This window comes from Bubalus bubalis, chromosome 22, assembly GCF_019923935.1.
Source record: "Bubalus bubalis isolate 160015118507 breed Murrah chromosome 22, NDDB_SH_1, whole genome shotgun sequence".
Taxonomy (NCBI): domain Eukaryota; kingdom Metazoa; phylum Chordata; class Mammalia; order Artiodactyla; family Bovidae; genus Bubalus; species Bubalus bubalis.
Window position 1 is genome coordinate 29,357,153 of NC_059178.1, and position 15,307 is coordinate 29,372,459.

The 15,307-nt window shown below is 46.2% G+C and overlaps 1 protein-coding gene across 3 annotated transcripts in view; it reads left to right on the plus strand.

Annotated features, from left to right (window-relative positions):
* LAMA3 (laminin subunit alpha 3) overlaps nucleotides 1-14,650 on the plus strand; it is a 259,558-nt gene extending 244,908 nt beyond the window's left edge. For all 3 annotated transcript variants that reach the window (XM_025273657.3, XM_044934824.2, XM_044934825.2), the window contains 7 exons: nucleotides 4,365-4,548; nucleotides 6,197-6,337; nucleotides 9,250-9,409; nucleotides 9,509-9,639; nucleotides 11,714-11,807; nucleotides 13,194-13,313; nucleotides 14,084-14,650. In XM_025273657.3, the coding sequence (XP_025129442.3) occupies nucleotides 4,365-4,548; nucleotides 6,197-6,337; nucleotides 9,250-9,409; nucleotides 9,509-9,639; nucleotides 11,714-11,807; nucleotides 13,194-13,313; nucleotides 14,084-14,229 (976 nt within the window). In that variant the 3' untranslated portion in view covers nucleotides 14,230-14,650. The remainder of the gene's footprint in view (nucleotides 1-4,364; nucleotides 4,549-6,196; nucleotides 6,338-9,249; nucleotides 9,410-9,508; nucleotides 9,640-11,713; nucleotides 11,808-13,193; nucleotides 13,314-14,083) is intronic.
* Nucleotides 14,651-15,307: the final 657 nt, after the last annotated feature.

Sequence of the window (15,307 nt, forward strand, 5' to 3'; positions counted from 1 at the left end):
TCCCCAGGCAAGAGTAATGAAGTGGGTTGCCATGCCCTCCTCCGAGGGATCTTCCTGACACAGGGATCGAACCTGTGTCTCCTGCTTGGCAGGAGGATTCTTTACTGCTGAGCCACGTGGGAAGTCCAGTGAAGTGGGGAACAACCATGATTATGAAAAGAGGTCCTGGCCTGCCCAGCACACAGAGCCCAGCCACTGGAGCAGCCTTCCTCCATGTGGCCAGAGGCACACGTGACAGGTGCTGCTCAGACCCTGAAACAATCAGTTCAGCTCTGGTTTAGAACTGACAGTGTGCTAAAAATAAGGCCGATATGTCTTTCCAAAGCTGCTATTTATTTCTGTGATACATCACCTTTCTTCTCCTGCATTCTACAGTCAGAGAAAAATCATTCTTTCAGGAAGACTTGGTGCCAGATAACATCATCTTTAGAGAATACATTGGGACGTTTTGTGCTAACAAGTTGCATCACTTTGGGGGAGGAGGGAAAGAGCAGAGATATTAATTGTGTCAGGAAAAAAAGAAAGGCGAGGCTTGTCATTTTCATATAATTTGAAGGAGACATAAATAAAACGGTGCCCAGAATTCTTTGGTGACTTGTCTACGAGGCAGAATTGCCCGAAAGTCATAAAGACCTGGCTTTCCGATCTTGGCTGTCTATCCACTCGCTCGGCCACTGGCTCACTGTGTGACCTCATGCCACAAGCAAGTTCAGGTCCTGGGGGTGCAGATATCAAGATGAGATTAGATGCACAAGAGAATGGCTGTTCCTCTGGAAGATAAAAGGGGGGAGCAGGAGCTGGTGGGGAGAGCCTTCAGCTAAGACATGGCGGGGGTACTGTGAAAGGAGAGGGGAAGGCAGACAGAGGTGGGAAGAGCCTCAGACAGCAGGGAAGCTCCGAGGAAGTCAGGCTGGCGGGTGGGCATCACAAGCAAAGATCATCACCAGTGTTGGCAGAATGGCCTGGCTCTTTTCTGCTGAGCTTGATGTGTGGCTGGGAGTCACTGGGTGCCACTGCGGTTCTGAGAGAGGGCCAGCTGGGTGCTGCCAGACCACGGTGCCCCAGCAGTGGGGTCTCCTGAACAGAGCTCTGAGGGGCAACTCCAAGGCCACCATACTCTGCTGTTCAGCTTGTCTAATTATGCCACGTTTAAACGTTTAAACGTGGCATAATTACACCTGCCTCACATGTTCCCACAAATTGCTCCATCTCTTCAAACCTCAGTTTTCTCATCAGTCAAATAGGGTTGGTAATGTCTTGCTTGGAGGGAGGAGAGGTCATAGGTTGGAATGAGCTGGCCCTCGGAGGGCTCAGTGAGCAAGTGTGTGATTCGCAGGCAGGTGTGAAAGCCGGAAGGGGAGGGGCTGAGTGTGTGAAAGCCGGAAGGGGAGGGGCCAAGCTCTGAAGGTGACCCTCAGCCCCCAGCTCAGACTCCAGTAGACTCGTGGACATTATGGAGATCCCTGATCTGGCAAAGCTGTGTCAGTGGGAGACAGGCAGACAGCAGAGGTGGTGACCTTCTCAGCTGTCTGCCCCTCCTGGGCCGACCCCGCTCCCCAGCGCTGCTCTTTCAGTCACGTTGACCATGATGGCAGCAGTCTCCCTGGGATGCTGCATGCACTGCTCTTTCCCACCCTTCAGCCTCCCTCCCCGCTTCCCGAGCTCTGAGGTTGTTCCCAGAGCTTTGCCTTCCCCTCTCCCTCCATGGCCCCTTCTCTCCTGCATCTTTTCTCAGCACATTCATTGTGGCAACCTATCTGGCTTCCTCTGATGATTCAACCCAGGCATCTTCTCATCCAACACTGAATTATATACAATAAATGGAAAAAGTAATATTCTTAAAGGGAAAGTGGGAAAAAGTAATCCTTAGTACATAGAATTTTAAAATTATTTTAGTCCCCAGTACTGTGGCAATCAGAGTGTATTTTCAGGATCTTGCAAGATTTGGACTATTCTGTCATTCTTATCCTGATTTCTATTCTAGCAAGTTTGGTCTCTGCTTTAAAACCCTGTACCATCATTTTAGGGACTTCCCTGGTAGCTCAGTTGGTAAAGAATCTGCCTGCAATGCAGGAGACACTGGTTCAATTCCTGGGTCTGGAAGATCCGCTGGAGAAGGGGTAGGCTACCCACGCCAGTATTCTTGGGCTTCCGTGGTGGCTCACCTGGTAAAGAATCCACCTGCAATGCGGGAGACATGGGTTTGATACCTGGGTTGGGAGGATCCCCTAGAGAAAGGAAAGGCTACCCACTCCAGTATTCTGGCCTGGAGAATTCCATGGACTATATAGGGATAGGGGTTGCAAAGAGTCAGACACAGCTGAGCAACTTCCCCTTTCACCACCATTTTAACCTCTGGATGAATGTAAAAAAAACATGCTTCTTTGCTCTCTGCCTTACCTTCCAATCCTCAGCAATAAAGACTCATAGCTGCAGTACAATATGCCAGGATTTGAAGCTACTGATGTCTTTTTGGGGTGTTAGTCAGTTAGTCTTTTCTGAAAGAAAATTGCTTTAAGAAATAATGCTGGAAAGCAAATGTCAAGTCCAATAACAAAGCCCACATATGTAAAGTACTTTAATTCTGTAGCAAGTTCTAATATCCTCCTCAAATTGGCTAACCCTCGTTCTCCAAACCTCTGCACTAAGACACAGCTACACCAAGAGACATGCTGAGCGGTGTCAACATCTGGTCGGTTTAATCTCACAAATAGAGATTTCTTTTTCATTTTGAGGAACTCTACCCTCAAGGAAACTTGCAAATCTGAAGAATGAAAGTGCAGCATCTCCAGGTTTGCTCAGCCCCACAGTATTAAAAAGCAAAGAGATATAACAGTGTCAGTATTTCTTCTACTTCCTGATTCTGCCTCCACATTTTCCATTTAATTCAATTCAGTAACTGTTTCTTAGGGCTTCCCAGGTGGCGGTGGAAGTAAAGAAGCCGCCTGCCAATGCAGGAGACAGATGCGGGGTCCATCCCTGAGTCGGGAAAATCCCTTGTAGGAGGGCATGGCAACCCGCTCCAGTATTCTTGCCTGGAAAATCCCATGGACAGAGGAACCTGGCAGGCTACAGTCCACTGGACATGACTTAGCGAGTAAACCTCAACCAGGGCATCTACACACCACAAACCAGTCAAAGAATGAAACATCCATTGCTTCATTCTCAGAGCTCATCATGGTGCCTTGTACATACTACCCACTCATTAAGTATTTGTTGAATGAGTAAGTAAATGGATGAATGGATGTGAGTTTGCATAGAAAGTAAAGCTTGCTTAGCCACACGTGCCTATGTGCAACCATCATGCAAAGGAATATTAACTTTAACTCTCTGCTTTTACTGCATGATGCTTGCTTAATTCCTGTTCCATCAAAGGTGAGGTATTAAGGTCTGAGAAACATAAGGGTGGGCAAGAGAAGGTGGATCTGGACTTTTGTGTGTCTGTGTTAAGTATATCTTACAGAAAGAAAATGCCTGATACTGCTAAGTCACTTCAGTCATGTCCGACTCTGTGCGACCCCACAGACGGCAGCCCACCAGGCTCCCCCGTCCCTGGGATTCTCCAGGCAAGAATTCTGGAGTGGGTTGCCATTTCCTCCTCCAATAGAAAATGCCTACCCAATGCTTAACTCAAATCCTTGTTATTCAAGTTTTTCCCTGACTTTCCCTCGCAACTTTCTTTTCCCTGCATGTATATGAAATAGAAAGCATTTTCACTGGGTTTAAAGATCGAGGCTGCTCAGTGAAATAAGCCAGTTGCAAAAAGACAAATATTGTATGATTCTGTTTCTATGAAACACCTAGAACAGTCAGATTCTTAGAGACAGAAAGCAGAATGGTGGTTGCTAGGCACTATGGGGAGGAGGGAATACAGAGCTGTTGTTTAATGTGTAGGGAGTTTCAGTTTTACAAGATGAAAAGAGTTCTGGAGATTTGCTTCACAACAATGAAGTACTTACCACCTCTGAGCTGTATTCTTAAAAATGGTTAAGATGCTAAGCTTTATGTTATGTATATTTTACCATAATTTTCTAAAATGCAGATTTTTTTTTTTTAAGTAGGTCATCTTCTTCCTTGCCATTCACTGGGACTTACATCGCTAGCTGAGGTTGTCATAAAACTTCCTCTTATTCCCCAACACAATAAGGAAATTATACAACAAAACTTTTAACCGCTGAAAAACAAGCTCTTAAAAACTCCCAGAGAAATAGGTTGTTTAATCAATTACATGCCTTAGTTTATTCACTTAAATTATGGAGTAGTCGGGGGTTGCTCCTTACCCTCTCTCCCGGCTTTAGAGATTTGGAGAAACACGACAAACCTCGTGTTTTCCTTCTTTGCCTTTTGCTGTCTTTCTCCTGCAGGTCACAGTTTGCCATGGATGTGCTGACGACAGCGTCCAGAGGGCTCGTGTTTTATACGGGGACTAGGAGCTCCTTTATGGCTCTGTATCTTTCAAAAGGACGGCTGGTCTTTGCCCTGGGGGCAGAAGGAAAAAAACTGAAACTCAAAAGCAAAGAGAAGTGCAATGACGGGAAGTGGCACACGGTGAGCTCTGGGGCTGCCTTAGGTCCTCTCCCAGGGCCAAGTTCACTGCCAGTAGCTGAAGACGGAAGTCTCAGCATTCTTCCAGGCAGGAGGGCACGAGCACTGGGAGAGCGCGAGTGGCTAGAGGCACTGAGCACCCCAGCATCTCAGCCTGCACGTGCTGAGACTCCTGCACGTGCCATGCATGGATGTCATCCTAGATGCCAAGAGGGGCTTTCCTCTCTGCTGCTTCACATCCTCCCCGCCTCACAGTTCTGTGGACTGCTCCTTGCTTGATCCTGTCCTTGCCCCCGGACCATTTTTCTCCTTCAAGACAATTTCCAGGTCTCCAGAGCCTTCTCTGAGTCTGGAATGCTTTCTCTAGAGCACAGGTATAAGGGCCCACATCCTCAGCATCTCAGCTCTTGCCTAAAGGCATCCTGGGGTTAAAGAAATGCAGTTTAAGGCAAGTGTGTGCATGCCTGCTAAATTGCTTCAGTCATGTCTGACTCTTTGTGACGCTATGGACTGTAGCCCACCAGGCTCCTCTGTCCATGGAATTCTCCATGGCAAGAATACTGAAGTAGGTTGCCATTCCCCTCTCCTGGGGATCTTCCAAGTCAGGGATCGAACCCAGGTCTGTTGCATTACAAGCAGATTCTTTACCATCTGAGCCACCAGGGATGCAGGGTGAGGCAGGCCCAGGTCATTTAAGCACTGGATTAGGTGAGGATTTGGGATTTTATTCTGAGTCTCTGAAGCTTTTAGAGAGTCTAAAACTTAAAAAAAAAAAAAGCATTACATGATCAGCTTTATCTTTTCAAAACCCTTTTTAACTGAAGCATTTAAAAAGGAGCAAAAGTAGAAGACCAGATGGATGTTGTTGCCTTTGGTTCAAGAGACCAGGGCGGAGGGGGAGAGAGTGGATGTGTCTGAAGGCAGAGCCCAGAGTCCTGTGATTTTGGACCAGCATTGGGGTCAGTAGTGGAGATGAGATGGAGAAGATGTGGGGAAGGTGGATGTGGCTGGGGAAGAATGGTTCTGTTGTGAATATCCTTCGATCCAGTTGCCTGTAAGACATCCACGCCCAGGTGTCAGAAGACGCTGGAGGCCAGCAGTCAGAGCTGGGCATTTACACTGGGGAGCCGTTAGTGAATAGTCTGGTAGCCATGAGGTGGCAGAGTCCACACCAGAGTCCAGGGATCCTGACTTTTAGCAGAGTTGAAAACATTTGCTCCTCTTGTTAGACAAGAAGTAGCCCTCTGTCTCTTCTCCAGGGCCCCTTCTCAGAGGAGCGTGTGGCTTTCCCTGTCTCAGCTCTGCACAAACTCTTCCTTCCCCTGCGTTGCATGGATGTGTATTTATTTATGATCCTTTGATTCCAGTTATTTGTCTTTTGTCTAAGTTTCCAGGCCAGCTATTTATTTTTGTTCACTTATGAGAATCTTTTTTTAGTTCATGTTTTAAGCTCACTCTGGTTAATACCTAACATAATCTTACAAAATAAGGATGATGAAAAACACTAGGGAAAAAAGTCTCTGATTTTTTTCAAAGCTACTTGAAGGGACAGAAACTTTTTTTTTTTTTTTAATTCCTGTGACCACTAATAAACTACAATGCCAGCTGTTGAAGGTAAGAATACAGTTAACTTATTTTCTTTATCCTTAAGGTGACATTTGGGCAAGATGGAGGCAAGGGGCGCTTGGTTGTGGATGGTCTGAGGACCCGGGAGGGACGTCTGCCTGGAAATTCCACCATCAGCCTCAGAGCACCAGTTTACCTGGGATCAGCTGCATCAGGGAAGCCAAAGGTAAATAGGGATGCTTCAGAGCCATAGATGAGAACAAGTCACCTTCTAAGTTTTATTCAAGTGTATCAAAATACTTTAAATTATTTTAAAAACCGAATCTGTGTTTTAACGTTATTTAACATGTTATAAGATAAAATTATCCCAAGAACCAATCTTGGGGAAAATTTAGGCTGAGGGAAAAGTCACCAGTCTGTCTGTCCCCAGAAGGAGGGGCAAGTGCCTCTGTGGCCACAGGGCTAAGCTCTGTGGGTGCCCCTTCCCTCATCTCCTCCACAAAGCCAGAGCGCTCACTGCCCTGGTTGCTTGGGGTGGCCGAACCCACCCATCACTCTTCTCCCAGATTTGCCCTTTTCACTCACGAAGTGAACATGGGCCTGTCAACAGTTCCGACCCAGGGACTGTCTTCTGGCAAATGCGCTACCAGACGCTCAGCCCCTCCTGCCCCTTCCCTCTCCGTGGGCACCCCTCCTGGTATAAGGGTGCCCATTCTGGTGTGAGGGAAGGGATCAAATTCCATTCTGGGCTGGAAATTGACTTAATTAAAACAGGGCACTTCTGCTGGAGGGGGTTCTAGACGATCAGGCTGACCTGGCCTTGTCTGTGATGTCTCCACAGGGCTCATCCTGGCCCACTTGAGTTTTACACTGGGGTTTGGGCCAAAGCCCCAGCCAGTCAAAGTACTGTTTTACTCCTTGTATATAGTAACTGCTATATATGTATCACAAGTAATATGTAACGTAATTTATGTATTATCTACTACATTATAATGTATAACATGGAGTCTCTACATATATACTGTATACTGTATAATCTATACATATATAATGTAACACATGTATAATGGATAACATGTTAATTGCTAAGGAGGTTACTCATTGCTTGTTTTTCTGCAGCCTCTGTACCTGTTTCTCAGAGAAATCACAGGACAGGGTAGCAATTCAGGGGCACAATTTGGATGCTCTTTTGACTTGGATAAATCACACTCAACATCCTAAAATCTGAGAAAACCAGTCGCACCTCACTTACAACATCCTTTGCATGCAAGGTCCTGTTTGCAGCCTTCCTTCATCCCGAGGATGGAAAGCACTGGATCGCCCTCCTCCACATCCTTTCAAAGGGCGGGCAACATCCAGTCCCCCAGTGACTACCTCAAGACACACAGCACCTTTGGGGATTCCGAGTTAGGTTACAGCCTGTCTTGGAGGCTCTGAGCATCATGTCAGATACAGGCTCATCATTGTTCATGATGGCAAATCTGAAGAAATTAGAAATTTCACAGGAGGCCCAATCAGTACTCTGTTGTTGACGCCGACACCACATGCCTCTAGAATGCCATGGGATTCCCTTAAAATGATCGTGTCTTGCATCTGTCATGTAGGATGTCAGAGTCCTAAAGGCATTTACTCCACAAGAGTGCTGAGGGATTTTATTCAGCGATTTATTAACTTTTTGGAGAGCTTCATGGAAGTTATAGCTCCTCTCCCCAGGAAAATGCACTGGACTTCTGACATATAATTTAAGGGATCAGAGAACCCCAGAAGCTCATCCCCAGGCCCCAAGTGAGGAGCCCTTGTTCCAGGCCCACTTTGGGCAGCCACGGGGCTCTACACAGGCCCTTTGATCCCATCCCCTGTGTCTGATCTTAACCCCTCCAGCATTTGTGATTCATTGACGGTGCACCGGGCCCAACAATGTAGGAGCGTCTTTACACTTTATTATTTTGGGAATGTTTTGGCCTCTTTTCTCAGTCAGCTGCCCTGCCTTAAGCTATCACACAGGCTTATGAAACTCTAAAGTATTTTGTACCTGCAAAGAGATGTGGAGATCTGTGAACTGCAAGGTGGAAGTTCCCCCTTGCTGCAGCTCTGATGGTGGCCTGGGGTCCAGTCACCCCCTCTATTCTTTTTTCTTAGCTCTTTATTTTATATTGGTGTATAGCCAATTAATAATGTTGTGATAGTTTCAGGTGAACAGGATAGGGACTCAGCCATACATATACATGTAGCCATTCTCCCCTAAATTCCCCTCCTATCCAGGCTGCCATAAGACATTAGGCATAGTTCCATGTGCTATACAGTAGCTCCTTGTTGGTTATCCATTTGAAATATAGCAGTGTGTACATGCTCATCCCAAAGTCCCTATCTATCCCTTCCTCCCAGCAACCCTAAGTTTGTTCTCTTAAGTCTGTGTGTCTCTTTCTGTTTTGTAAGTAAGTTCATTTGTATCATTTCTCTTTAGATTCCACATATAAGGGATGTCATATGGTTTTTCTCCTTCTCTGTCTGACTTACTTCACTCAATATGACAATCTCTAGGTCCATCCACCGGAGAAGGCAATGGCACCCCACTCCAGTACTCTTGCCTAGAAAATCCCATGGACAGAGGAGCCTGGTAGGCTGCAGTCCATGGGGTCGCTAAGAGTCGGACATGACTGATTGACTTCCCTTTCACTTTTCACTTTCATGCATTGGAGAAGGAAATGGCAACCCACTCCAGTGTTCTTGCCTGGAGAATCCCAGGGACGGGAAGCCTGGTGGGCTGCTGTCTATGGGGTCGCACAGAGTCGGACATGACTAAAGCGACATAGTAGCAGCAGCAGCAGCAGCCATCCACATCGCTGCAAATACACCCCCTCTATTCTTGATTCCACACCAGGTAGCCATCTCCACCACCCCTGCTCTCTGCACCCACACCCCTTGATTTAGCAATACCTTCAAACTTTGACCACCCACGAGACACGTAGTATCCATGTTTTCTGGCACTATGGAGGGAGCCAGAATGGACCGGTCAGGTCCACCTGACTCTTGGAAGCAGGATGGATGGATCCCCCTCCTTCCTGCTTTTTTGAACAACCTGTGCATTTCTGGGAGCTATGGGTCATGCAGTTCGCTTTCTCTTCTGCTTGGTTGTAGAGCCTCCCCCAGAACAGCTTTGTGGGCTGCCTGAGGAACTTTCAGTTGGATCTGAAACCCCTGGAAACCCCTTCTGCAAGTTTTGGGGTGTCTCCCTGCTTGGGTGGCTCTTTGGAGAAAGGCATTTATTTCTCCCAAGAAGGAGGTCATATCATCCTAGGTAAGGAGCAGTTTGGAAGCATTTCAATCTTCATAGCCTTGATTATCCTTTTTCTTGAATTATGATGTGTTACCTGTTTCCTTAATTTTCTTTTGAAAGCTAACTCTGTGTCGCTGGGGCCAGAATTTAAGCTTGTTTTCAACATTCGTCCCAGAAGTCTCACTGGAATTCTCATTCACATTGGAAGTCAACCCGGGCAGCACTTATGTGTTTATATGGAAGGAGGAAAGGTACGTGGTCCTCTGATGACATGGGAGCGGGTGTTAATCTGTATAAGAACCACATTCTGTTCCTGGAGACCAAGGCAGGTGAAGTTATGGTAGAGTGGAACCCGATCTCGTGTTTAAGAGACATAACTTCAGGGCTACTCTTTTGGTTTAGCAAGTAATTTGGTCGTCATGTTTTCTGTTCTTTATCTTTAAAGTTGGGCAGATGCAAACAGACTGGGCTGAATTTCAGCTCCACCACTTAGTTAAATGGCCCTAGGGACCTTACTTAACCTCTTTCAGACTCACTCTCTTTATCTTTAAAAAGAGAATAGGATTTCCCTGGCAGTCCAGTGGTGAAGACTCTGAGCTTCCGATGCAGGGGGTGCAGTTTCAGTCCCTCAAGGACCTAAGATCCCACATACTGTGTGGCATGGCAAAAAAAGGGAAAAACTAATTAAAACGTGGAGAATAATGCTTATATCTGAGGGCTTTCGTCCAACAGAAGAGAAGCTGCTGTATGCAAACAGTTTCATTTTTCTCACCTCCGCTTCACCCTTGTCACGTCTCTCCTTTTATTCATAAGGGCAGGACCAGAATTCACGAGATGGATTTTCTCACCAGCTATCTACACTGCGTTACACCCAGGCCTGTGGCCCTGTGTCCTCTGGGTCAGTTTCCCCTGACCCTGTCTACACGGCGCACCGGCCTTTCCCTGCAGTCAGGCTGATCCCTGCAGTCAGGCTGATCACCGGGTTTGCATGCTTTTCCTGGATTCCTTCTTCAGTGCATGCTGCTGCTCCATCCTTCCCATCACTCACAGGCCTACTCCATATCCTATTTTTACCACCCACATTTACCTCTTACCTTTTTAAAAAATCTTTATTTATTTGGCTGCACTGAGTTTTAGTTTTGGCATGAGAACTCTTGGCTGTGGCATGTGGGATCAGACCCAGGCCCCCTGCATTGGGAGCATGAAATCTTAGTCACTGGACCACCAGGGAAGTCCATCTCTTACCTTTTCAAAAAAATCTCTTTAAAACCAAATTCTTCCAGGAAGCTTCTCTCAATTAAGACCTTAAGGCAAAGATTGATAATAACGCCATTTTCTTGTACCTCTATCCTTCCAGTTTATTAAACATGAGGGAAAACTCTCAGGATAAAATATAGTAGCCCAAACTCTTGGATGCTTTTTTTATTAAGCTGCAGCTTGAAGTGTGAGCAGGCCTCTCATGGGCCAGAGGAGCGAGCAGTTATGCTTAACGGTGGTGCAGAGAAGCCTCACTTTTCACGGGAGGGGTTGGGAAATGCCTCCAGTGAGAGCTTCTGGATAGGAAAAAATCCGACCCCCTGAAACAAAATCCAGACCCCGTAACCTTCCTAACTAATAGCTGTGAGACTGTTTAGCTTGAAAATGGCCCAAAAAGAGGCTGCACTGTCCGAGGACCTGCAAATTAAATGTAAATTATTTATCCACATGCTTGTTTCAGTCCTCTCATTTCCTTGACCTTGATTCAGGCCATGGAGGATCCTGGCCTAGAGTGGGAATGCGGGATTCTGCACTATAGCACGTTGAATGCCTGACCCTGGCATGTGCCCAGAGCAGACTCGGTTGGTTAGCCTGCTGAATTCGTTGTATGAGAACCCTCCTGAAGGCCTGTGTTCATGGAATTACATAATTGGCTGGCCTTTTCAGCAGCGTGTAGGCCTCAGCCAGCATTTTTGCCTTCCAAATTTCACATGTCCTCCTAAACTATCCTACTATCACATACTAATAACTCAGGCAGGTCTTGGAGGCTAATCAGTAACTTTTGAGTTGATCTGATGGGATCAGGGTTGAGGGTCAGAGGAAAGGCTCCTTGCCTTTGGCATCGGGTTCAGGCCAGGCCCTGGGTTTGCAGCTCACATGCCAGAAAGGGATGCTGCAGAGAGATGCTTATGAAGCCTCGGCCCCCACGTGACCACCTGGTACGGGTGGGGGCACCCATATTTCAAGGGCTCCTGGGAGGTCAGGGTGCAAGGGCTGGGAAGGGACTTGGCAGGACATGGGCTCCACCTGCCTTTCCGAAGGAAATAGGAAAATGCATGTGTGTTCCAGGTCACGGCCTCTGTGGGCAGTGAGGCAGGTGAGGTCCTGACATCGGTGACACCCAAGCAGGCTCTGTGTGATGGACAGTGGCACTCGGTGGCAGGTATGATGTTCAGAAGCCTGTTGTTCACAGGCTGAAACAGTCTCCCTTCCCATCCAGACTTGGAATGTCCCACCGTGGTCTCGGTTCATCCATCCATTAGCATTTGACCAGGGTCAGCCCACCAGGTGAACATTCTGAGAACCTGTCCCTTCTCACTCACCCCCAGACATATTTACATAATGCTTGGTTCCAGTTCTCTGTAACACTTTGAGGGTTTTTTTGTTTGTTTGTTTGTTTTTAAGCCTAGCAAACTGATAAGCTGTGCTTTTTTTTCAAGGTAGGATAACATTGTGACTTAGATTTTGGCTCTAAAGTCAGAAGTAACCAAGTTCAGATCTCAGTTTCAGCCCTTACCTATAAGACCTTGGACAAGCTACTTAATTTCTCTTTATCTTCAGTTTTCTCATCAACACGATGGAGATAAAAACAGTGATACACCTGCCAGGGTTGTGAAAATTATAATGCATATAAAGTGCTTAGCAGTGTCCAGTATAAACTAAGCGCTCAGTAAATGTTTGCTCTTACTATTGTTAAAGTTCATTGTTGGTTTATTTTTTCAACAACCATTTAATATTAATGCTGAAGATTTAGATAAACCACTTAACAGAGAACAGGCACAGCCTCTCAAATTGAATCTGGTATTTTATGAATAACTTGCACATATACGTTTGGTGATATATTAAAATGTATTGGCTAGAATATCAGATGGTAAAGAATCTGCCTGCAGTGCAGGAGACCCGGGTTCGATCTCTGAGTTGGGAAGATCCCTACTTCAGTGTTCTTGCCTGGCGAGTCCCATGGACAGAGGAGCCTGGTGGGCTACAGTCCATAGGGTTGCAAACAGTGGGACACGACTGAGCGACTAACACTTTCTTGGCTAAAAGCTAACTCCATCGCAGTTGGTTAAGGTTTTTAATGTGGGAGGAGTTTTATTTAGCGGGTCAAAAGCCACTGTCTTTCGAGTCAGTTTTCAGAAGTCAGTCCGTGTCTTCTTGGAAGGAACCATCATGGGAACCAAGCATTGGCCTCTGGAGCACAGGAAACTGGGGCTTAAATCCCAGCTTGTTCCGTTTATAACAACTTGTCAAGCTCCTCGGTGGCTGAGGGGGATAGTCTTTTATCTGGGAAACGAGTGATAATACCTTCCTCACGGATTCATTGTAAGGAGTAAGTTCTGTCATATATGTGGAAACACCTAAACAGCACCTGGTGGTGAGAAATTAGTTGAATTTGTGTTAAGGTCGATGGAATTCCCTCGAGCAGCACTCCCTCAGGTCGGACAGGAGTGCGTTAGAAAGAAGCCAGCGTTGACGTGCAGGTGTAGACATTACACAGTGGACAGGGCTCTCCTCAGGTGATAGATCTGACCGCTTCCTTTCCCTCCAGTCACCATAAAACAGCACATCCTGCACCTGAAACTGGACGCAGACGACAGCTACACGGCCGGACGACACCCCTTCCCGCCGGCCCGCCCGCTGGAGCATCTATACATTGGAGGCTTGCCAGGTAACTCCCGTGCTGACTTCTACACCCATGTCCCTTGTCAACTCTTAACATGTTCGTCCTAACCCAACAAATGCGATGCCCCCGCCGCCCATGGCTCATCAGCAGGGCACCCATCAGCTGGACTGTGTAGACAGTGAAGCCCTTTCTCCAGCTTGTGGGGAAACCCGATTGCCAGTAACGGACCATTTCCCAGCAGCCCAGGCCCCATGGCTGTGGCTCCCTAATGTCCCAAGCTGATGATGTATTTATCAACCTCTCTTAAGAGGCCACATGAACCTAGGAGCTTGGTATCATAAAGAATCAGACAAGGGCCTCAGAAACTGGTCTCTCCCCCTCCAGGCGCTTAGTTATGGTGAGTTATTAAGCTTGTGGATCCAGAATGGGGGGAATCAGGCAGGTTGAGATGGAGTCAAGTTCAAGACTGGAAGTTTGCCTGGAAAGAGCCTCATCAGTCTTCATTGTTTTATGTCTCTCCAGATGGTCTGGTTGTTAATTTTATAGCCTTCCATGGCCCATGAAAAAGCACTAGAGCTCGGAGTCACTGTCTATTGATTTGGCTGTGGACTCTCCTTTGAAGGATGTGAAAAGTAGCCTTGTGGTTGATTTATCACAACAGGGTGTGTGTTGGGTGCCCACTTAAGGCAGGAGATGATGGGGTGGCCTGAGACCTGGGATACCTTTTGCTCTAAGATTGTCTCTTATCCCACTAAGAAAGCATTTGCTCCACTAAGTAAGAATGATCCATCAAATGCACCTCCTTTTGCTTTCAGGGAATCTGAAAACCCCGAAGCTTCCCGTGTGGACATCCTTTTTTGGCTGCCTGAAGAACATTCAAGTCAACCACATTCCTGTCCCTGTCACTGGAGCCGCAGAAGTTCAGGGGACTGTCAGTCTGGATGGCTGTCCTGACCACTGACTCAGACCCCCTCACCCAGCAAGGAAGTTCATCTCCAGAAGCACTAATGACCCAGCACCCCTCCCTCTCCCCTCTCAAGGTCGTTCTTAACTTCAGACACCATCCGAATGCGTTTAAGCAGACCTCACTTTTAATTCCAACCACACATACCCATCATTTTGGCATTCAGTGCTGCGTATATATTTTAAGTCAAAATCCCATTTCTTAAAGAGGATCAACAAATTGTTACATGCTTCTGGTAATACCATTTTCCACTAAAAGTTCAGTGTCTTTTAAAGAACATTATTTTCCACTTGTTAAAAAAAATAAATATCTTTCAAAGCACTTCAAAACTACAAACATTTTCACATGTGTCAAGATGTTATAATTTCTGGGGTTGAATAAATGCAGTGTGCTCTTTAAATTATGATGTTTTATTAACATAAAACCGTTGGCTTGATGGTCATTATTATTTGTATTAATTCTTCAGCACCTGTTCAGTGTGCAACATACAACACAGTTTTCTACAAATAATCATCAAACACATGCTCGTGAGGGACTGTGTGTGCTCAGTGTTGGGTCTACAGTGACATAGGAGGAGTAATTACTTCTTAGAAGGAATATGCAGTCTGGCACAATACTCACAAAATGGTAACAAACCGAATTAATGAACCTGTAATTCCACATGACTTCCCACATACAGTCTGCTACCAACCAAGTCTAGATTATGATTTTCAATTCCTTGTGGGTAAAAACTTTCTAGTAGAGGAGCTAAGATGGATGTACTATATGTACTATAATTAAAGCTTTGCATAAGAAGCTAATGGAAGTCAATGGGAAGTAGGAATCAAATTTTATCTACAAAATAATGAAACCATGAGTACGATACTTTTACCCAGCACCACTCCACTAGCAAAGAAGGCTGTGTAAGCATTTCTGTATCTGCTGCATCATATTTGCTCATAAGGATTAAAATAGCAATTCTAAAATTCAGATATAATAATCCTTATGTGGTATCCTTACAGCTTCCTGCCCTCTCCTCTGACTGAGGCACGTTCCCTTCAACCCTGTGCTCTTTCATGACCCTCACACTGCAGTT